Consider the following 23105-nt stretch of genomic DNA (forward strand, 5'->3'; position numbering starts at 1 on the left):
ATATTACTGCAGCTTAGGACACAAAGATCATGCATTTATATACACAATTGATTCTTCTCAACAATTATAACTTAACTGTTGTTTAAAATACCCAAGGAACGAATTCCATCTCTAATCACCTCGTTTGTGATGTGTCTCCATAGTTCTGATATCCAAAAGAAATTCTCTAGTCTTCAACAGAAAGTTCACAAAGGCATTATGAAGTGAAACATACATCTCTAAAGTAATACATTTATGCAGTAAGTCTTGATGACAAACTTAAATACTATAATTTCCAAGTTACCTTAATGCTCTAGAAATATAAAATCATTGTAATATAAAAAATTGTAAAGAAGGTAAAGAGAGATTGATTCTTGTTCTAATTTGCATGTGTTTCTATTACTTTTTTTAGAAATTCCGTAGGCGTTAAGGAAGCAAACACCACTATATATATATATTCATTTTCTTAAGTGGTTAGAGTATCACTCTGACTATTATGCTTAAGTGGAGGAAGTAGATTTTTAAATAGTGACGAAGATTCTTACTGTAGCAATTTTTGTTTCAAAACGAGTAAATAAACAACTTCGGCGGAGTCCATTGTATCAGTAGTCCAGAAAGACTCAAGCTATTATCTTTGTTTTTTATATCTTTGTAAACAAATTTCTTTTAAGCTACGACAGGACTCCACCAGAGTAAAAGGAACGGGTCACTGTACAGGATCGCCAACGATAGCCCTCCCTGACTCCAGCCGCAGCGTTTCGGTCCTACGGCTCTAATCTCTGTTCCCTCAGTTAGCTTTTCGGCTGGGAGCTGGCAGGGAGAGGGTATAAACGTCACTAACAGAGGGCGGGGAGAGGTTCTGGAGGTGTTTTCCAGCTTTAAAAAGGCAGGAGTCTACTCTTGACAAGCTCTGCGTCACAGAGAGACAGAGTCACTGAAAATCTCAATTACATTATCACGAGAGACAGCAAAACACTCCAAACCATTCCTTGTCTTTTAAGAGAGGCAGCCACTCCGCTAAACTTCCCTGCAGCCGCTATGCCCATATATACCCCCTGTTCTTAAATCTCAGTCTTTTACTGTCACTTGGACTGAAGGCAATTTTTTTACTGTTTTTTATTATAAGATTTTTTGGAGTTTTTGTAAGCCTTAACTTTCCTATTAAAAAAAGAACAATATTTTTAGACTTCTTGAGTAGAAACGGGATCTCGGAAATTATACCAATCCTCTGAGACATTGTTACTACCGAGAAAGGAGACCTGCCGCTGATTGAATGCAGGATAATAGCTATCTGAGTGTCTCTTCAAAGTTCACCTTCGGACCACTCTTTTCTTCATCTGTAGGAAAGGAAACTTTGGAATTGCATTTATTCCCGCCCTACACCACCATGAAATCTGCTGAGGAAGGTAACTATGCTATATATATATACATAAAAATATCTGTGCAACTTTTATGGTTTACTGTTACCGATGTACAGTAGCAGAGACTTTCGTAATGGTTTTAGCCAACCCGTTCAGAATTTCTTGGTTCAGATCTGCAGGACGATTTACTGTGGGTTAATTCGCGACAACTACTAAAGAGGAAAATGAATTAAAATCAGTAAGATTCCCTCAGCCCAAGTGTGTGATGCTGTGGTAGACCACTTGTCTCCCAGTGCAACCGAAAAGGCTTTTTTTTCTTACGGGTTATTGCCTATAGGTGTCTCCTCTGTATAACTCATAGCGCGGCGTTGTAAATTTTACATTACAGCAAAGCGTAACAGCAAAGTTCTGCTGTAACACTTTGAAGAAACCATTTGGAAAAATGCAGAATCCACTCAACCATCGCTTCTCGTTCAGTTTCACCATAATGTGTCTTGGTCTGAGGTGTATGAAAAGTTATAACAAATGGAGGTTGCGTGGGTCACTATAACTACGTAAAATGTAATACACGGGATGTACTGTAAGTGGACCAGCAAGCTTTGACTACTCCTTCTAATGCTACTGTTACTGCTACTACTACTCCTTAATACTAATATTAATAATACGAACACCTTAATTTCCCGTGGATTCCTGTTCAGATATTATTAACTCCAAACTGCTCTCCCGAAATGAAAACCAAATTGCAGTTGTATTACCCTTAGATATTAGACGTTAGTTCTTTACTGGAAGAAAAAAGTGTGTCTTTGGAGAGTCGATTAAAAGCCAATTCAGCTTCCTTTCCTCACTTCTTTTATTTCGTTACGCGCTTGCACTTGTTGACTGGGAGGTCTCCCGCGTGAAAAATCGAGGCGAGTGTAATTTGCTAGTCAAGGTACTGTACCTAGTGCTTTAATTTTCCATAGACGTTCAGTGTCGGTATCCTGCCTCTGTGCTCTGTACTCTGCGAGTCGAATAAACCGGCACTTGTTGCTGCATCACTCTAGGAAAAGGTTTTGCCAATTTGGCATCGTGTACTTACGGGGTGCCCTAGGGGGCTCCTGCGATTGCAGGACTATAGTTACTGTACTGTCGTTTTACTGTATGTGCAATTTTCACCACCCTCATTATAGAACTCCAAAAGATACAAGATTTAAATCATATGCTGAATTGCAAAATAAATTGTTTAACTTTTGCATAAGAAATTGGGCTGCAAGTGATGAAAACCTTATCAGTTGCTAATCTTAAAATCGCCAAAGAAGAAAAATCAGGTCAGTGTGCTCTCTTTAATTTGACTATATACCTTTCCTGTTACTTTAGAATGTATACTGTCTACTGCATGCTGCGAAGAGGGTAGCCAATGGAATATTTCATAAAAGATTTACCTCCTGCCTTTTTAATGCATGCAGGAACAGGAACTCTGACATCACCACACAAGGTACAGTACATACATGTATGAATGTCTGCACAGGTACAAATACACTTTAATAAATGCATTGGAGTGACATCATCCAATGAGTTTTTAATGCAGCTGTTGATGTCATAGGCTCTAGGAGGGACAACCTATCATTATTTTCAATTGCTGAAATGTTGACTTGTAAGTCTTATAATTGATAGCAGACTGGGGTACTGGCGACTCTTTCCCCTTGGCTGGTGGAAGCGCATCATCACTTGATATAACCAGCATGCTGACTCCAGCAAGATGTTGATCCCCCCTACTGCTTTTGTGGTAACTTAAAGCTATATGAGAGCCAGACTCCAGTGGTTGAAGCCTAAAGTCAATACTGTGATGGCAGCTTCACCAGACATCTTCCTATTTAACTGACAGCCAAATGCAAATGTAGGGATGTAAATGGTCAGATTGGTATCAGTCAATCAGTCAGCATCCTTCTAAATTAGATATGCTAACAAACCAATATGCTAATCCAAGCCTGCAATATAATTTGAAAAATATGTATATATTTTTTTAAAAAGATAATGCTTTTTAAAAATCAGATAATGATAAAGTTCAATGTTGTAGGAGATCAGTCTTGGGAGACTGATCTCCTACAACATTGAACTTTATCTTTATACATACTGTAATATTTCTTGATGACCTAAACAATAAGATACTTTTTCCAGCATTCACATAATCTCTTCTCCTGAGTCTACCTGATTTTGTGTTCAAAGAACGTCGACCCTTCTGCTCGGCCCTGAAGGTTGCTTGAATAAACAATTTTGTTGACTTTTGATTTGCTGTATTCCATTACAGTATGTTAGTTGCCTGTGTAATTCTTAAAACAGTATTTGCAATATCATGTGGTCAAATCAATAAGATAATATAGCATCGGCGTCGGTGACATCTGTGCTGTGATGGACGCATACTTCTCATAAGAAACATATTGAGAAACCCTTTGCAAAAAAAACACAACTTGATTTTCTTTGACGATGAAAATGTGTTAAACTCTTTGTAGAAAATAGCTGACCATGGCTATTACAGTTTTAATGATACTGTGGTATCATTCACGATGCAAAGAGCTTAACACAACATAAAGTTAGGATCTGATCAAAAAAATATTGAGTGCTGTCGTGAAATGAACTGCACACTTTCTTGAGGGCTGTCTTTGTGGATTTATTATGCAATTTGCCATTGGACAGTATGTTAAAATATAATTGTGTATTAGTTTTATTTAATTTGCTACTTTGGTGTGTGGGTTTTTAAAAGTACTTTAAAACTGTTTAGAATTACTTTTTGGATAGGGCTCAAATAGTTATATATCACAGAAAGCCTGAAGGAACTTGAACGTTGTTGTTAAATCATTAGACCAGTTTTTCTGCACAGAATTCATCTGTAACAGAATTGGAGTACATACTGTATATACTGTACATGCAGTTTGATTTTCCAAATTGCAAATGAGTGGAACAGATTCTAAAATTGGTTTATTGGATTTCATTTCATTTTCTCTTAATACATGTAAACAATCATTAACACGGTCACCATAAAAAATCAGCTAATCGAGCAGAACAGGGAAGGAGAGAGGGAACTAAGAGAAAAAAGATGGAGAAAACACAAGAGCCATCTTTATAAGCTCACAGGAAGGATTCTTCTAAGACTAAGACTTCTAAGACTTTCTGTGCAGCAAAGCAAACAAAAATAAATAAATAATTGGAGCCATATAGTGTGAGTTTTATTTTTACCAGTTTTAGATGTTGCAAGACATCTCCCTGTGAGTTTGTGTAGGCGGGTCTGATAGTTTCCTTCACAATCTGTCTGAAATACACCGGTCAGTAAATAAATGCACAAACAGACCACATGGTCAGAGGCCCTTTCGCATTTCTTTACATACAGTACATCTTGATTGAAGATACAGAATTAAAGTGGACCTGCTGGCTGTTAATTGTTGAATTAAGAGGTAAGGGCTCACTATTTCTGAAAGACTTTGTGTCAGATATGTAAGAAATGTTGCTACAGTACCTACATTTGTTTCATGCAGTTGTGAAGAGACATATCGTAAGTCTAATTTATTATTGCATTGCTTTTCTTGTGCCCAATTGAACAGTTTTTACAGGATCATAGTGGCATTTTACGTGCGGTAGAACCTATGCATGAAAGTAGTACAAACCTAGAGCAACAGAGTGTACAAGGCATGAATGAGATCAGGTTTTGTGATTAACAATAAATGTCATATTATAAATGAGGAAACCGTCCACTTGCTTGATGATCACTAAGGGGAAAATGTACTTTGTGTACTACGCAGGGTGGACTTCAAAAGTGTTGATTTATGAGTTACTAAAATAGGCTTTATAAGGCTTGACTTTCTCTTGTGTAAGAGAAAGCCTTTTATTCAAAAGTTGTATTAATTATGCATGCATGTAATCAGAAGTCCTCATGCAAAACAGGGATGTGCTGAAAGACAAAACATTTTTATGCTTAAAGCTAGCACCTGTCACCAGGAGTTTGAAACAGTTCACACTCTGTATATTGAAAATGCGTTGATTCCAGTGTGTGCATCCTTGCTGCACAATCTTGCTGCTTGAATCTCCATGCTGTACAGTATATACAGTAGATCCAGGAAAGAATATGCTTTTGCAGAGCACCCAGTAATGAGCTAACCTAACGGATTGTAGCACTGCACTGTAAGAAACTCAAAAAGTGAGCAATTCATAAAGTCAGGAGCCTGGTGTATTTATGTTTCTGTTTTAAACAATTTGTATGTGTAATGCTTTTCATCTAATGCATCAAAAAATTGGGATTCCTAGAAAAGTGAATGTTTGAGAGAGAAAAAACAAACAGAAAAGTATTGTTCAACTCCTTAGCAGAGGTTTTTCTTCGTTATTGGGTATCTATTACATTTGGAAGAGAAATTCCATTGTTTTTATGTTATAGAAAGAAAGGATAGAACTGTGAATTGCATCATTTGGCAATGTGTTGGTATTGCAAGTAATATAATGGTTCCTTTCTTACTGCGGCATTTGAAAATACAGTACATTAAACATTCACAGTACAGTTTTCATGGGTGTGTATTCACTTTGGCCCATTTGTTGCAATTTACATCCCTAGTCATAGAATATCATCTAAAAAAGTAAGATTTTTTTAATAACATTTAAGAGCATTCATTTGGTTAAGGTACCATTTTGATTTTAGATTAGATTTAAGTCTAAAACAAATAAAAGAATTATCCACTTACTGGCCAAAATATTAAATTAATTTACTTCAGAGCCAGGCAAGGCAGGGTAGATTTTTTGGTCTGTCTGGAATCCGTAACCCTATAAATGAATTCACAAAGGTGTACAAAGTGTAGGCAGTTGAAATCCTCTGATTTGATATCCTTCTCAGTAGTACAGCATTGCACATCTGTGAACTTTGAGTCTTATAGTGCATCAAGTCTTTTAAATTATCTGTAAATTGGATTGATTGGGGATCAGTATATTGAAAATACATATTTAATTTGGTAAAGTACAGTAATTAGTTGATCAGGAGTAAAGGCGTGATTTTCGTGTGTTAAGTCAACAAGTCTTGGTTGACTTACCAAGAGTTCCTGTAACACACAGCTTTAACAACCAACAAACAACTTTCCATCCCAAGCCTAGACCTCTATTCCACTTGAAGACTCCTGCTCCTGCTGTACTCCTTATCACACTAGAATTTAACCCACATACAGTACCAGTCACCCATATCAGTATGATAATTGATTAATAAGGAACTATACCAATAATAGTAATATAAAGACACCCCATTCATTCCTATTGCTTGATTAAAAGAAAAAAGAGCACCTTCTTCTGAAGAATGATGTATTAAAACTCCTGTTTGAGGGTATCTAGGCACTTTTTATGTTTTTAAACAACTTGTTTTTTGAGAGGATTATAACAGCATTAGAAACATTCCCAGTACATAAAACAGTATTGGTATTCTGAATTTTTGTGGTCCCAAGATTGTGTAATGCCGTTAAGATTGTTTTTCAGTTTGTCTAAAGCACCAGAATTTCGTAATTCTACAGAGGCCTAAATTTCAGAGCAGGTGCACAACTGTCTCTGATTCTTGTAGTTGAGCCATTAAAAAAAACAAAACACAGGGTCCAATCTGATCAGGTAAACATTTTGCAATTTGTACTATTAAAATAAAATACACCAGTCTCACATATTATATACTGTAGTATACTAAATTAGAGAAGACTTCAGCAGTTTATTGTAAAGTTCAAGGGAATTCTCTTTTCTCTTCCTTTTTCCATCAGACAAAATATCTACATCTTTGATAAACTAAAGATAGCTCTGGTTTCCACAAAAGCTTTTCATGTCCTCCATTTGCTGTGTAAGAAGGGAAACCTACAAGCACAAAATGCATGTTTACAAAAGAAGGAAACAATCACACCATGATTAGTTACAATGACTCTTCTTTATTTTCTTAGATTGCTTCCACACCCCCCCAACCCCTCCTTCCTTCAACAAAGTTGACGGGCAGCAGGTTTTCTTGTTTTGTCTTTCTGATGTCATGTGTGTTGTAGACCCGGAAATGCAATGTTTTACATTTTCAGAGACAGCATCAGATAGTGTGAACGAGTGAAAGCAGAGAGAGAGAGGGCTGAGACTCCCAAGAGCAGCTACAAAGCTTGTGACTAGGAAGCTTATGCTAAACACCTGTCACTGTTTCCTCTGTCACATCGGATATTGTGAGCAGTATTGCCTCCAGCCTACGAACAGCACACGTGGGCTGATACGAACGGCACTTAAAGCATACCTCAACTGTGACAAGTTTAAGCAGTTCAGAAAGTCTGTGTTGCTGAGGCTAAACGATGACCACTGCTCCAGAAGAACCGGAATTCGATTTTAATTTTCTGTTTGAGTACAACCAAAGTGAAGAAGCTAACAGCTATAAAGGTCTGTAATGGGGACGAGAAGAGGGCTTTCAGGGGGCGGAGGGTGATTTCTGTCTTTTGGGGTTATTTTCAAAGTGTGGTGAGCTATCTAATACTTCAAATAAATGTTAAATCAAGTAATACAGCAAAGGTGATGGGGAAAACAAAATCATTCTAAAACTTTTGAATTGGAAAAAAAATATTTTGCCCCAATTATTAACTGTAAAAGAAAATAAAAGCAAATGTTTCTTGGCTTGTACAGAAACCTGGAATGGTCAATAGCTGTTTATGTTTTTTTAAGTATTTTAGGACACTGTATGTTCTTAGTTTGACAAACCACAGAGAGTTTTATCGTAGCCTGAAAGTTCCAACATCTGATAGTTGTCACTTCTATGTCTTAGTACCAGACATATTCATATTTTGTGAGTATGGAAATGTGTGCCCTGTATTTTGCAGTGTTTGATTCTTTTTTTACCAGTATATTGTTCCAGTAATAGGAAAAAGTAACATGAGCCAGTTTGATTGTGCAATAATTATGTATGGTGTGTGCTACGTCAGGTTAGAACTGCTACAATAATGAGTATTCAGCTCATGTATCACTTCATGATGAGCTAACAAGGAAGGTGCAAGGGCCTTGAAGTCTTGAAGAGCTCTGGAAGGGAAACCCCACAATTTTACAAAAAGAACCTGTATTCTTGTGAAATTTATCTGTGTTGTGCTCCACCAAAGCTGGTTTGATACAATCAATCAAACTTTATATTATACAGTTCCCTTCAAGGAAAAAAAACCTTCACAAATCACTGTATTTAAAAAAAAACTGATTCATTTACAATAGAGATAATTTTTTATTTGTTTTTTTATTGGTATTTAGTTTTAGTTAACTGATTCTGTTTACAGTTAATGCTTTTGTTTTTAATGTAATACAGGTGATTATGTCTTGTGAAAAAGATAGAAACGCTGTGAATAACAATTACTTCTTGCATTTTGTCACCAATTTGGCAAATGATAGGACAATAATTTTCCTATTATTTTTGAAAATCAGGTTTTAGATTCCTTAAACCTTACGTACATAACGTACACCTTTCAATTGTTTTATTGGAAAAGTGTTACCAGATAAATAGGTAATTGTATTAATTTTTAGCTACTGAGCCCTCTGTAACTTTAATGGTACAATATTTAAAATGTGACTCACTTTGTACCAGTAGCTTCAGTCACAGATACACTGGAGTCTAGTCTAAACATATCTTGAGTGTACTATAGGAGATAAATTATCCCACGTTTTCTCCAGCTGTTGAGAAGAGGCTTATATTTTTTTCAGGCCAAATATTCTTTATTGCCGAATGTCAGAGTTAACAATGTCAATCTAAATAACATTTTCATGCATGTTAGTGATGTACAGTATGAAAGGCAAACGTACCCATGCAGGTTTGCGCTGCTTTCTCAGAGCTCTCAGGTCCTGGATTGGAGTCTGCGGTGGGGCACCTTCTGTGTAGAGTCTGCATATCAGAGCAGACTGTTGTAGTGTCAAGAGTCTACAGGCTAGGCTGTACTAAGCAACTGCAAGTGCAACAGGTGTGCTATCTGAAACAGTAGATGTAGCAAAGTCCTATGCTGAAGGCATGATACAATTGTTACACAATTTCTACTTTGCTTGAGAACCATTTTGGTGGAACTAACTGTATTAATGTCCTTTGATGCCAGCCACCTGTTGATTTGGCCTTAGGCACACAGCCACTGCAACACATGTCAGACTTCTTCATTTTATTTTTTGTGTTTGTTTTAGCCCCTGGGGGGGTCTACTGGTGCTGCACTCTAATGAAGTCATGCTTCTTGTTTTTCTAGAGGCTTTCAGCTATGCCCCAAACGTCAGCCTTACTCTTCCACTCAGCATGGGGAACCCTTGCCTCTCAACGCCTTACCACAACCTCCAGTCCAGCCCGGTTATCTCTGTGTCTTCCAACCATCAGCTTGGCTATGGTGGTCACGAGGATAATGGAGCCCCTGGTTACTATCTGTCCCCTAGCATCAGGCCAAATGGAGCCCCAGCCTTGGAAAGCCCTCGGATTGAAATCACACCCTACACTGGGCTGCACCATGGCAACCAGTTCCCTGAGGATGAGATCGAAGAGAGCATGCCCAACAAGCGGGGCAATTCCATTGTCACACTGACCCTGCCAAATGCAGAAAATTACAGGGACCCCAGCTGTCTGAGCCCCGCCAGTAGCTTGTCCTCCCGGAGTTGCAACTCGGAAGCCTCGTCCTACGAGTCAAACTTCTCCTACAACTACGACAACTCCCCCCAGAACTCGCCCTGGCAGTCCCCTTGCGTGTCTCCCAAGGGCACAGCCCAGGATGAGCGTTATCACCAGGGGCTGGTGCCGTGCCCTCTTGTAGCCTCCCCCAGGCACTCTCCCTCCACCTCCCCGAGGACCAGCATCACTGAAGAGAGCTGGACAGGCAATCGGAGTCCCAGGCCCTCCTCGCCCTGCGGCAGCAAGAGGAAGTACAGCTTCAATGGTGTCCCCTGCAGGCACCCCTCCTACTCTCCCAATCACTCGCCAACACCCTCACCCCAGAACTCCCCACGGGTCAGTGTGACAGATGAGACCTGGCTGCCTAATACCAACCAGTACACAAACTCAGCTATTGTAGCTGCCATCAATGCCCTGACCACTGATGGGGTTACAGACCTTGGGGAAGGAATCCCTGTGAAGTCGAGGAAAACCATGATGGATCACAGCCCCACCATGAGCCTCAAGGTGGAGCCAGGCGGAGAGGACCTAGGTTCTGGGGAGCTTCCTCAAGAGGACTTCTCTAATCCACGCTTACCCTTCAAAAAAGAAAGCTTCTGCGGGGACTTCTTGGTCCCCCCTGCCCCTTACAGCTGGAACAAGCCAAAACCTTATATCAGGTAAGAAAACCTCTTAATCTTGTAGAACACAGACAACGCAGTATTTCTTTTGAGGAAGAGGTTTTCAAGGTGGTCTTATTCCAACTGTTCTGCACTGATGCTCCTACCCCCGCTTAATGAAACATTTTTATACTGACTAGGCTGAGTGACGCAGGTAGTCAAAGCTGTCTACTTACTGTTCCTCTAGCCTCACCCAGCGTCAGTGCCTGTTCTTGAAAGTTATTAGCACTGATGCCTTGCCTTAAGTTAATTTTTTTTGTTATATAAGACATTTCTCTGAGGAGGCAAGATTCATTTCTGAAATGAAAATCGGTTTTGAAACGGGGTTTTTAAAGGTTCCTAAGCTGTTAATGGTGTTGACCTGTGGTGTTGCATTCATAGTCTGAAGAGCTGAAGATTTTTGTCTCTGTAGTAGTCTGTTCATTGAAATGAGTTAACAAAACTGAAATAGAGCAATAAAACCTTTAAATCGCCACACCCTGATAGCTGAATAAATGGATATTCTTTAGGCTCTTTATGTATGAAAATGTATTTGATTGATGTAGTTAAAGGAATAAAATATGAATTCTGATATAAACTTTTTTTTTCCCTCAGCACCTAATTGGCATTACAATCAAAGTGGAAATTGATCATTTGTGTTGTTGTAGGTTTAGTGATATGTGTTCTCATTTCTGGCTGACTGTACAGTATGTAGGCACTTTTTTTCTGCCACAAACTAAAATGTTTCTATAATGATAATTTGCACATTGTCTAAGCTAAAGATTTTTTGTTTTTTATACATAAATTTGGGATATTCAGTAACTGAGGCCAGTTAAAACACACAACTAAAATATTACAACAGCTTTTTATTAAAGCTCAGGACACTTTTATCATAAAAAATGCCAAGAATCAGTTAACTAAATGTGAATTTACAGACCACCATAATTTCAGTCAGTCACTCCAAAACCTATTAATCAGTTATTTCAAAAAGTGTCTTCTCAAAGGGTATTCACAATACAATGTACAGTATGGTGTATCTGTTTGTGTTCCACTAAGGGTTGCATCCAACAATCAAAATTACTAATTAATTTGAAAAAGAAGATATTTTGAAGGTGTGTTTTGGTGCATGTAAAATGTGTCACTGATTCAGAAGAAAATGGTCACACCCTGGAGGGAAAACCCCATTTTGGTGAAAAACCTGGAAATGTGGTTATTTTAAGTATTAATGTTTCCAAGTGATGATTAAGTTTCCTACATGAGTTACTTCACAAGTCATGTGAAACTGAGAAATGATACTATTTTAGGTGTAGCAGCAAGAAATATTTAAATTACAGAGACAGGCTCATCACATTCTGTATATGCTTTTTTTTATATATATATATACTTTTTTTTGCATGTCTTTTATTATACAATATCATGATATTTGGTCTTTGCTGTGTAGAGCAAATCTATATATATTCAGCATATTTGTTCCCCGAAATTGGAGTTTGTAATTATTGTAGTAATACAGTATAATGGTTTCTATCTTCAAAGAGCAGTACAATAACAGTTCAAATTAATTTCTGTTTACTTTCAGATGGATTGCTTTGAAAATCAAACTCACTTCAGAAATGGTCATGCACTGATTGCTAAAATGTATAAAAAATGTAATTTCACAATATCTGTGGTCATACTTCCTCTTATGTGAAAGCACTTTATTTAACATGATTTATCCTATAGAGAATTTTCATATTGACTCAGTAGAATTTTTCCACTGACATTTTTTCCTGTAGGAAATACAGTGTTTGATGAAGATAATCTCAAATAGGAAATGATCTTGACAGCCAAACAGAGGGAAACAGTTGGTGGAATAATTGCATTGCCTTGTGCTTTTATGTTGACCTCTTTTTGCTACTAATGTGATGTCATGCTTTGACTGCGGTGATAAGGAAGAAGGGAAATTGGTTCATTTTGGGGCTGCAAGGTCAACAAACAAACAGAGAGAGTTCCGAGAGGACACTGTAACATTTAGGTCATAGGATTATTGGAGAAGACATAAAAGTTCATAAAGTACATTTATTATTAGTTTTATTTCTCCAGTATTTACATAAGAATCCTTTTTTAGCTCTATTGAAGTTCACATGGCATGCCACAGAAGCAGGAGAGTTGGAATAAACGCTCTTCTTGCTATGTTCTTTTATAGCCATAAATGTGATAGGTTTTACTTTGTAAAAAAATGTCTCATCAGTCACAGTAAACTTGTTACTGAGTAGTGGGGGGAACATCAGTACTGTCTTGCAACTTATATCCAGAGAGAATTATTTAAAACTCAAGAATTTCATTTTCATACAGGTCATGAAAAGCACAAATAGAATTATGCTTTGAGATTAGAGGTCTCAAACGTTTCATGTTTTAGATGTAGATTTTTTTACCCAAAGAAGTCCCAACCCATTTGGGAATCATCACTAAAAGCACAGATAGGGACTGTGGGATGGGATGGGACTTAGCTCTAGTACAGTAAAAGGTAGGTGTCGATCAAAACCAGTAGACAGACATTTTTGTGGATCTGTGTCTTTCAAAAAGAAAAAGAAAATTCAGTGCTCCTTTCTGGAAATCTGGGTATGGTTTGCTGATAGACTGTTGCTTCTACACTGCAATTTATTTAATGTTCACTGTGTACATAAATTATGTACAGTAGGTCCTATAAAATCAATCATATCATATGTCATATGTTATATCAAATTATCTTGTCATATTCTTTTTAAAATATAGTCATTTGATGGCTATAGTGTGAGAAGCAAAGGAATCTTAACAGTCTTGATCTGTGTCCTTAATTACTGGTGTCCTGACTGTTAGATACAAGACTACCTCTAGATTAGCACTGGCAATGTTCCTGTTTTTAGCTCATTCAATAAGAAAATAGGCCTGTGTTAAAACGTATTAATTTTAATTTAACAAAAACTTGAGTTTCTTTTAGTGTGAGTGTTACATTTCAAAAACAATAAAAGTCCTTTTCAAAGCTGCATATGGGAGGCATTTTTGGGTGATTTTTACGATGTTCATATGTCATGAGATGGTTTTCTCTTGTGGTGTAAGAGAAGTTATTTTGCAACGTTTGCAAAGCTTGAACCACTCAGCCTCATTTTGCTTTCCTTACACTCACGAAGCAAGTGATGGCTTCTGTAATACCATAAGCAATATAAATGTGATTACAGTACATGCAAGATAAAATAAAAAAGTAATATTTTAAACCAGAAAATTCTAAAGGACAGGTTCTAATTGAGTTAATATTCTCTTCTTCTTGTAGTTTTGCCTGATTTCATTGTACATGCATTGTAATTGCATTAGGATAAGGTTTGCACCCCATCGAACCAAAGAGAAACTTCTCAGTCCTGGTAAAAATGCAAACATAGCCCATTAATCTTCATAACACAGCCATCACTGATGTCCAAGCCTTTTAAATTACTTATGTCATGGTATGATCGTTATTGATGGATATGGCCAATGTGAGATGGGGATAGATGGGCTGCCTCCTGTGGTCTTGGAAGTAATCGCGCTGTGCTCCTTTGTGGTCTATGCTTTATCTGCAGGGTCATGAATGTTTAATCTGAACACTTGTTTGTTGCAGCCCCTCCCTGCCAGCCCTCGACTGGCAGCTGCCATCCTGCTCCGGTGCTTACAGCCTGCAGATTGAGGTGCAGCCCAAATCCCATCACCGCGCTCATTACGAAACGGAAGGGAGCCGAGGTGCAGTGAAGGCACTGGCAGGAGGGCATCCTGTGGTGCAGGTACCGTTATTTCTAGACTGTTTATGAGTCAAATTACCAATAACTGGTCATTTACGACCCTTGACCTTTTTCTCTACTCCTTACGCCACTTCAAGTTGTGACATGTTACATCCCAGAATCTCACTACTGCCTGAAGCTGAGATACAGAAAAGAAAAGTCAGCTAATGTGCAAAACTTTTCCCTAAACCAGAAATACCATCCTGAGGGCCCTTATATGGTGACAGTTTGCACTGAGGTGTTGGAGATGCCAGTTTCTGACTGCTAGCATAGTCTAGCTATCCTGTGATAAAGGCTAGAATCCCAGCTTGTGCTAGTTGTGTTCACAATTGTTGTACCCTTTCTCCAGTAAAGTAAAGAGCTTCCTGTTTATTTCTTGTATTAGAAATAAAACATATATGCCGCTGTGCAAAACTCCTAGACACAATCAAAAGTTAAAGTATACATGTGTTACGAGTGCCAACAGTTTACTTAAAGCCCCACTGGTGTTTTCTATTATTATAACAACTGTGACTTACTAGTATAGCTTAAGCAGCCAAGCTGGTCATTTATCTATCTAGAATTCACAGTGAAGAGAGCCTTAAAAGTCATTCATTGTTAGCTTATCGCCTTCATTACTATCATTTACTATTCTCTCCATACATAAAGCAAAAATTCTATTTTGGTACTACAAAATATAGATCTATCAGGATTAAGTTAATAAATGTTAAAAAGTTAAAAAAAATAATTTAATAAAAAATTTAATCACTGAATTGTGTTCCTGTATAAAGAAGGAAAAAAATAAGAAAATAGAAGAATGTTAAATGTCTAAAATCTTTACAGAGCAGTGTAAAACAGTCACAGAGAAAGGCAAGATCCAGATGCCCTTTTACTTTTTAAAGCATTCCCTCATATCAGCTCTTATATCAGATTTGTAGACCTTTCATTGCTTTGTGGCTAAACTTACACTCACGTCTAAGAAATCAGGAAATCTTTGGCTTAAATCTAAACCTAGAACAGTGGTTAGTGCTTTGTATTTCAGACTGGAGAGCTGTGGGCTCAAATCCCAGGTGGGACATTGGTGTTGTAACCTTAAGCAAGGTACTTCATTCACAGTACTCTAGTAAAATACCCTGCTGTATAAATCAGTACTCTCCTGGTTGCCATTGTAAGCCAGTTGTAAATAATTTGTTCTCAACTGACTTATCTGGTTAAACAATGGATACAAACAGAGCTATGGATTTATTCCGAACCCATGTAAAGACTTTGAGAAGTAATAGGATGCAATAAAATGCTAGATGATATTCCTGTTACAATACTAAAGAACTACAGAAGGATGTTCTGAAATAAAATCAGAGAAGATATGAACAGTGATTGGCCTCACAAAGGCTTGTGTTTGCTTATGGGTTCAACCAGAGCTCCAAAGGCCATCATAAGGTTTCTCCATACAGAATCCCTCTTTTATCCGCTTAGTGTCACAACATCTCACATGTTTTCTGCTGATCATTTCGAGTTGAAGCTACTCTTACTAACATCATATCTTATCACTGCCCTCTATTGCTGTATTTGACACTACCAATGTAGTTTGATTTCATTCATGCAGTAACTCACCATGACCTGACTCCTTCCAATCTGACTCGGCTACTACTGTAGTACAGACTGCCTGTACTTGGACTGTTCAACTGGGGAAATGAAGAACTCCATTACAATTCTTCATTGTGGAATGTCCTGTTGTGTTACGTAGTCTTGTATGATGCATCAAAGTGGCATTTTCCTTGAAAAGCAACAGGTGCTCCATTGTTTAAAGGGAGAAGGATTCCACCTAGAGAGAAATGGTACAACAGTCTTTTCAGAAGAAGTCATCGTCTTGCTACAGTAGGTATTTGTCTGCATTACCAGGAAGCAATATTCTGTAATTTCTCCATGAAAACTATAATTACAAACTTATGTTTTTACTACATAGAGTGCTTGGCATACCTTAACTGTGAAACTTAAATCATATGCTTTAATTTAACAGACTCTTCTGGGCTGTTAGGTTCCCTGCAGTTGATTTATTGGTCCTTCCCTAACTCCTGTGCTAATAAATCAGACAACATTCAATTTAATAAGAGACTGTCTGACAACTTCCACTGTCCTGTCAGCTGACAAGCAAGTCTTGGTTATCTGAAGAATGGCAAAGCCCTGTGTGTCGCCAAATAAACCATACCAGACAAGTCAAGGCCTGCTTCTTTAAAAACTTAAGAATGTTTTAAAAAGCTACAGTAAAACAAATTCATAGCAGTGATCTGTAAACCAGTTCCTGTTTGTTACATAACATGGTTTCTTAACTCCCACTGGGGCTTTAAAATACATTCACGAGGTGTAGAAGACTATGTTTCATGGTACAGTATATGAATCTTAAGAATTGTCAGCATAATTTTGTATTTAACGTGCACTGTTAAAATATCAGTATTGAAATGACCAGTGTTATAGAGATTAAACAATTCTCTGCTTAAAATATCACTTTGAAGTTCTTTTTAAATAAATCTTTGATATATTTATCAGCATATTCAGGCTGACTGTAGCAGTACAAGAATGTAGTTTGTGAGTGATGACATGGAAAATATCATAACATTTTTACAATTTACATTTTGTTCATCACAGTGTTTTTACTGATGAAAATGCTATATTTTTATATAAGACACAACTTAACCATTTCCTTAGATCATGACATTTTGAATTGAACACTTTTACTTACTGTAAAAACTGAAAGCAATACTATCTTATTTGCTTACTACTGAAAGTAAAACACTACAATAAATTCTAGGAACTAACTCTTACCAATTAATTTCAGCACAGTGCTAGTGTATTTTGAATTTTAGGTGGAAACAATTTTCCCCATCTTTAGATCACTTAAATTACTTTCCTGTCTATACTGTCTACATAAGAAATCTCTGTGTATGAAGCTACAATCCAAGAGTTAAATACCCATGAATAGTAAGTTGTTGTTCTTTATTCAACACTAATTTAAGGACGGACTACAAAGTAGATAGCAGGTTAAATGTGACAACAGTTCCCGTTAATGAAAAACGAAAATCCTCCCTTGACAAAAAAACACCCTTTTGCCTTCATTGCAGTGAGTGAAAAACATGTTAAATCAAATGCCACATCAAGAAACAGGAAAGTGCCAGTACAAAAAAAATACCCAAGTCAACAGTAGGGGTTTGATTCAGTTAAAAGAAAAGCCAGCAAGAAATTAATACTGTTGCAAAGTTGAACTGTAGTGCCAAATACATTTAAGACATTCTGCAGTTCTCCAAAACAAGAAATCATTAGGGGATGCCACAGACATTTCACTCTGCAATACCCGAAGAGTTAGATAAATCCCATGTGCCTTTGCAATAATGAGTTCCAGTTGTTGGGTGCAGCCGTGGAGAAAATAGTGAGAAACAAGAGATTCAGCAGTTCAACAGGGCTTGGTGTTGGCTTACCTGGAAGAGCTGGGTTCTCGCTGATTTCATCCTATAACCCAGAGGATCTTGGGATTTTATTGGTGAACCTGCATCTCTGACACACTGATATCACCTTTAGCATCTTACAGTTTGTAATTTGTTGTTTTTGAGGGTCTGGGACCTGATGATTTTAAAGTGACCTTTTAACTATTTTCTGCTTAAAGCTTGAAATAAAAATTGAAATAAAATTCAAAATACATATGTGTATAGAACAAAACTCTCTGATTTTTTCAATTTGTTGCCTAATGTACAGACTGCATTTTTGTCTTGGAGGGTTATTTCTCTCCAAGAAAAGTTCAATACTGACACCACATTGAGTTATGTCCCATGGAGCAGTCTGTCTCAACCACACAAGCCTTTGGCAAACTGTCCTCTTCTCTGTTGAGTTGTCAGTAAAAGCCTTTAACAAGCCACACAATCATCAGAACGTCCAGATTACAAGGTATGGGGAATTGCGGACACTCACAAATCAGCCTTTCTGGTGTTTTTCCTGTGCCTTTACCAAAGGTTGCGTATGTCCTGGAACACAAATGCTCCTTAACTGCATATGTTCTGACCTCCTCACATCTTAGCTGAGTTTGTAAAGTATCACTGTTTCCCTTGTCACAGACCACACATCTGTTATAGAGATGGCAGTCTCAAAGCCTGCCTTGGCAGTGAGGCAATAAGTTTTAATTTAACCACAGTTATATGCAATGTCTGCTTTCATCTCGAAGAATAAGACTTTGTCTACCCTTCACAGAGCCAAGGACTAAAGCATATCTGAGGGTTTTTCTGAAGCAATCTCAGTATAGACACCTTCTTATGGCCAAGGTGAATGTTTTAAAAGCACAGTCACAAACATGCTGTGACTAAGAAGCGGTCTCTCTTTAATACTTTTATGGGTTTTTTTTATTCATTGGAATACCTGAATACTGTAAGTCCAAAACTGTTTTTGTTGTCATATTCAAAGTGTTAGAAACAGAAAAATATTCTAGAACAGAAGAGAGCTTGCAGAGAAAATTGCAATCCATAGAGCTCTTTTGATGTTTAGTACCTATCCAAATAGCTAATCCTGCATCTCCTTAAAAAGAGGTCAGGTTATCAGCTTTGACAACACGCCTGGGTAGCTTGTTCCTGACTCCCACAACCCTTTATGAAAAGAAGTGCCGTCTATTCTATCCTCAATAAATATTGATATATAACCCTGTAATAACCACTTCTGTTCTCTAGTTTGTGTTTCTCTGTTGATTCTGAAGACATCTACAGGGCTGACATTTTAAGTACCATAGAGGAATAATTTGAATAATAGAATCAGGTCCCATCTTATTTTTTTGTTCAAGACTGAAGAGGCTTAGTCAGGGTGATATGCCAGCAGCCCTTCAACTCACAACTGGCAACCAACTGAAGCGAAGCAGGTGTGAGCCTGGTCTGTACCTGGATGGGAGACCACCTGGGAAAAACTGAGGTTGCTGCTGGAAGAGCTGTTAGTGGGCCCAGCAGGGGGTGCTTACCCTGCGGTCTATGTGGATCCTAATGCCCCAGTATAGTGACACTATACTGTAAAAAGAAGCCATCCTTCAGATGAGACTCTCTGTGGTTATTAAAAAAACCCAGAGGGTTTCTTGAAAAGGGGTGTAACCCTGGCATCCTGTCCAAATTTCCCACTGGCCCTTATCAATCATGGCCTCCTAATAATTCCCAACTATGAAATAGCTTCATTATTCTGCTCACCTCCCCACTGATAGCTGATGTGTGGTGAGTGTTCTGGCGCACTGTGGCTGCTGTCACATCATCCAGGTGGGGCTGCACATTGGTGGTGGTGGAGGGGAGTCCCCATTACCTGTAAAGGGTTTTGAATGGAGTGTCCAGAAAAGAGCCATATAAGTGTAAGCAATTATTATTATTATTATTATTATTATTATTAATAATTATTTTACTTGTTAGAATATAACATTCCTTTGAGCTCAAGAGTACAGTATGTATATCTGTTTGCTCTTTTGTGGACTGACTCTAGAGCAGCATTCTTTTCTGTAGTGACCAAAACTGTACATAATATTTTCAATAAGATCTTATTTTACAATTCTAACATAAAAGCCATTCATTTCTTAGAAGACAAAAAGATTTTTGTCAACATAAACACCTAAAACTTATTCTTAAACAGCTTTTTTATATTGATAATTTATGTTTTTGCTACCTTTCTCTGTAATTTTACTGCTTCCATTCCATGTCCGTAAAGCATTAAACTTGATGGAAACCCTAGATCCCTTACAAAAGGATAAATGTAGGGTCTGGTAAATACAAAAATACATTATTCAATGGATTTTCAATCCAATCCAATTTTTTAATCCATTGTACAGTAATGCACTGAATAGCAAGTCTCACTCAAAGATGAGACTCACACTTAAGACAACATGAATTTTAAACTTCCAAGCACAATTAACATGTGAACAATTGCATGGTCTCTGGTATATTTTCACATCTGAATGTACAACAGGAAACCTGAATTCTATTTAGTTAATTGTAGAAATTACATAACAGTTAAAAAATGATCAGTTTTTACTTTTTGCAAATGGGAATGAGCAAAAACTAAACCTACAGTATACATGTGCGATTTTCCTTTTTAACTTTATTAAATGTCTTTTCATTTTTTTTTCCACAAAATTGTATCTTTTTTCTTTGCCAAAATCAGTGTGAGCTCAAAACAACTTTTACAATCAAGAACACATAACCACATACTGAAATAGCCCCATATTTTACTTTTGTTGTTCAAGTCTCTAAAAAAAGACAAAGGCATTTTAACTACAAAACCTTCATTAGATAATGTGAGTGTGGGTGTGTCAGGATGCATTTTAAAGGAGGGACTTGATCCAGCATTAATTGTAAGTGGCACACTTGTTCTGTTGGTGTTTTTGTTTCCTACAGTACCTTCAGTGTAAAGTTAAGGGAAGATCCATTTCAGATGTATCCCTGGCACATTGTCAGTCTGTTACAGCCCTCAGTCTTACTGTTAGCCAGCACACTGTGGTGTTCCCTTCTGTGTGAGTTGGGAGGGGGGGCATTCCATGCTCATGGCCTTGGTATTGAATAACTAATAATTGTGGCAGAATAGCAACTGGAAAATGAAGCTAAATAACTACGTTTACAATAGTTTGAAGTGATGACTGGGACTAACTGGATTTATAGAGTGAAAGATGGAGTGAATGATAAATTGGCCAGCTTTGTTCTCAGGACATTAGACTGAAATACACGTCACTCTGCCCAAACTGCTCCATCTAATCTATTTTTCTTTCATGTCTGGGTTCGCATTTGATGAAATCCTATGTGGAAAAAACTTTTTTTTTTTTGCAGCTGTCAGATGATTTGTTTGACTGTCAAATGACTGTGTTGCCTTTCTTCCTTGGTATCATTGACCTTCACTAGACTGGCGCAGGTGGAGATCGGGTGTTTTGGGACCCTGTATTGAAATTGTCTGCCTCTTGTGCGTGACTGTATGTTATTATGTCATGTACCAATTTGTGGGAAGGTTTTGCATCATACTGTAAGGTTTCTACAATATCTTAATTGTTAAAAAGAGCACACAAACGTGCAGCTACTAAAAGTGCAAGTTTTTTTTGTGTGGTAATTTGTAACTTTGGAAAAGACAAATAAACCAGCTGGGTTGTGAGTATTGCTCAGACGGTTTCAGTTGACACCCAGGGATCAAAAGAACAAAAACTGGCTAAGCCACTTAGCATTGAATTTCAGGAGGCAGACGGGCTGTTTTTGTTAAGTCTTAATTTGTTTTATACAGTACAAAATGAACAGAGGGGCTTGACACATCTGTCTGTGCCTGTAAGACTCTGAATACTTGGTTATGCTGAGTTTAAGCTGTGTTGTAACGATCTCTGTGTGTTTTGCCAGCCAGCTGAGCAATGCCACGTGGAGAAGTGTTCTCCACATTCCTCCATGCAGCGATAGAATGTTTTGGAGAGAGAGAGTGAGGCCTGTGTAGTCAGATATTTTATCACACACACCCACAGACCAGGATAAATAAACAACAGTGCCAAGCAGCAGCTCATTTTCTTAAACAAATATATGCTTTGCAAGTAGTTAACCCTAACTTAATCAACCTTGAAAGCCTGTCATATCTGAAGCAAAACTTAAATGAGAAACAGCAGTGTTGCTGGTGTGAATTGTGGGGAACTGGGCACCGTCGTTAAACAGAAAAAAACTTTTCCCAATTTAATGTGTTCTCAAAAGCAAACTGTTCATCACAGTATTTCTACAACGAGGTGTAAAAGTTGCTAATTTGTGGACCAAAAATATGAATTATTAGCTCCAATTACTATAATTTACAACTGAAATACACCTATTGGTAGACTTTTCAGTGTCCTTTACTTTCTGTTCAGCTATTATACAGACAAGACTGCATGCCCTGCATATTGAATTCACTGGGGATTTTAAAATACAGCTAAAATGTTTCATTGCTGGCCCTAAAAAAGGTCCCTAAAATTAGTCAAATCTGGGAAACTTGTATGCGTTCTTTTGGCTCGTGAAAGAAGACTTCATTATGAATACGGTGGCATGATTTCCTTAGGTATTTATGCAAAAAGCCGCAGCCCAGTATCCAGTATTTCCAGCAAGTGCAAGTGCATGAGCAAGAAAATGAGTCAAGGAGTACAACTTGCTTTCATTATGATTGTTAATTGTGCTGGCTCTGTTTTTCAAGGCCGCTTACCTTTTAAACAGAAGATTTTCTTTTACCTACAGAAGGCACAAAGCCTGCGTGGTGTAGTGGTCTAGCAGAAATAATCACATTTGACTCAGTGCTCTAAGTAATAAAGCAATTGCAGCAAATCTGTGTTGGATTGTCAAATCTTGAAGATCAGTCTGATCCAGTGGTTTTGGAGGAGGTTCTGGCAGGCAATCAGAGCAGTTCTGACCTGATGTTTGTGGATATCTTAATCCTCCATAGAGACAGGAGATTGAAGACAAGGAACTATTGTTTGTCTAGCAGAAGACGAAGAGACAGAAAGGTACAGTAGTAGTGGCTAGAAAGATGGAGGGATCAATGAGAAATAAGACAGAACACCTCTTGATCATGCGTGGAATGGATAGTGAAGGGGTGGTCTTTTTCCAGCCCAATTACCCAATGCATCATAAAAGAGCTTGGAACCTGCACAGCTGAGAATAATTAAGTAATTGATTATACAGCTGACAAGTGTGTTATGGTGTTTGAAATTAATAAATGCATTTTGACATGTTAGGAAAAAGCGGTAGGTCCTTCCAGTAAAACTATAGGTGGTAGTTTA

The 23105-nt window shown here is 37.7% G+C and overlaps 1 protein-coding gene across 4 annotated transcripts in view; it reads left to right on the top strand.

Annotated features, from left to right (window-relative positions):
• The first annotated feature begins 958 nt into the window (after positions 1-958).
• nfatc1 (nuclear factor of activated T cells 1) overlaps positions 959-23105 on the top strand; it is a 102767-nt gene continuing 80620 nt past the window's right edge. For 3 of the 4 annotated variants that reach the window (XM_088929722.1, XM_088929720.1, XM_088929723.1), the window contains exons 1-3: positions 959-1385; positions 9551-10619; positions 14206-14365. In XM_088929722.1, coding sequence (XP_088785848.1) covers positions 1253-1385; positions 9551-10619; positions 14206-14365 — 1362 coding nt within the window. In that variant the 5' untranslated portion in view covers positions 959-1252. Of the gene's footprint in view, positions 1386-7406; positions 7731-9550; positions 10620-14205; positions 14366-23105 lie in introns of those variants that run through there. The other variant, XM_088929721.1, reaches the window with a different exon arrangement.

Source organism: Atractosteus spatula, chromosome 12 (genome assembly GCF_055471065.1).
Source record: "Atractosteus spatula isolate fAtrSpa1 chromosome 12, fAtrSpa1.hap1, whole genome shotgun sequence".
In the NCBI taxonomy this organism is placed as follows: Eukaryota; Metazoa; Chordata; class Actinopteri; order Semionotiformes; family Lepisosteidae; genus Atractosteus; species Atractosteus spatula.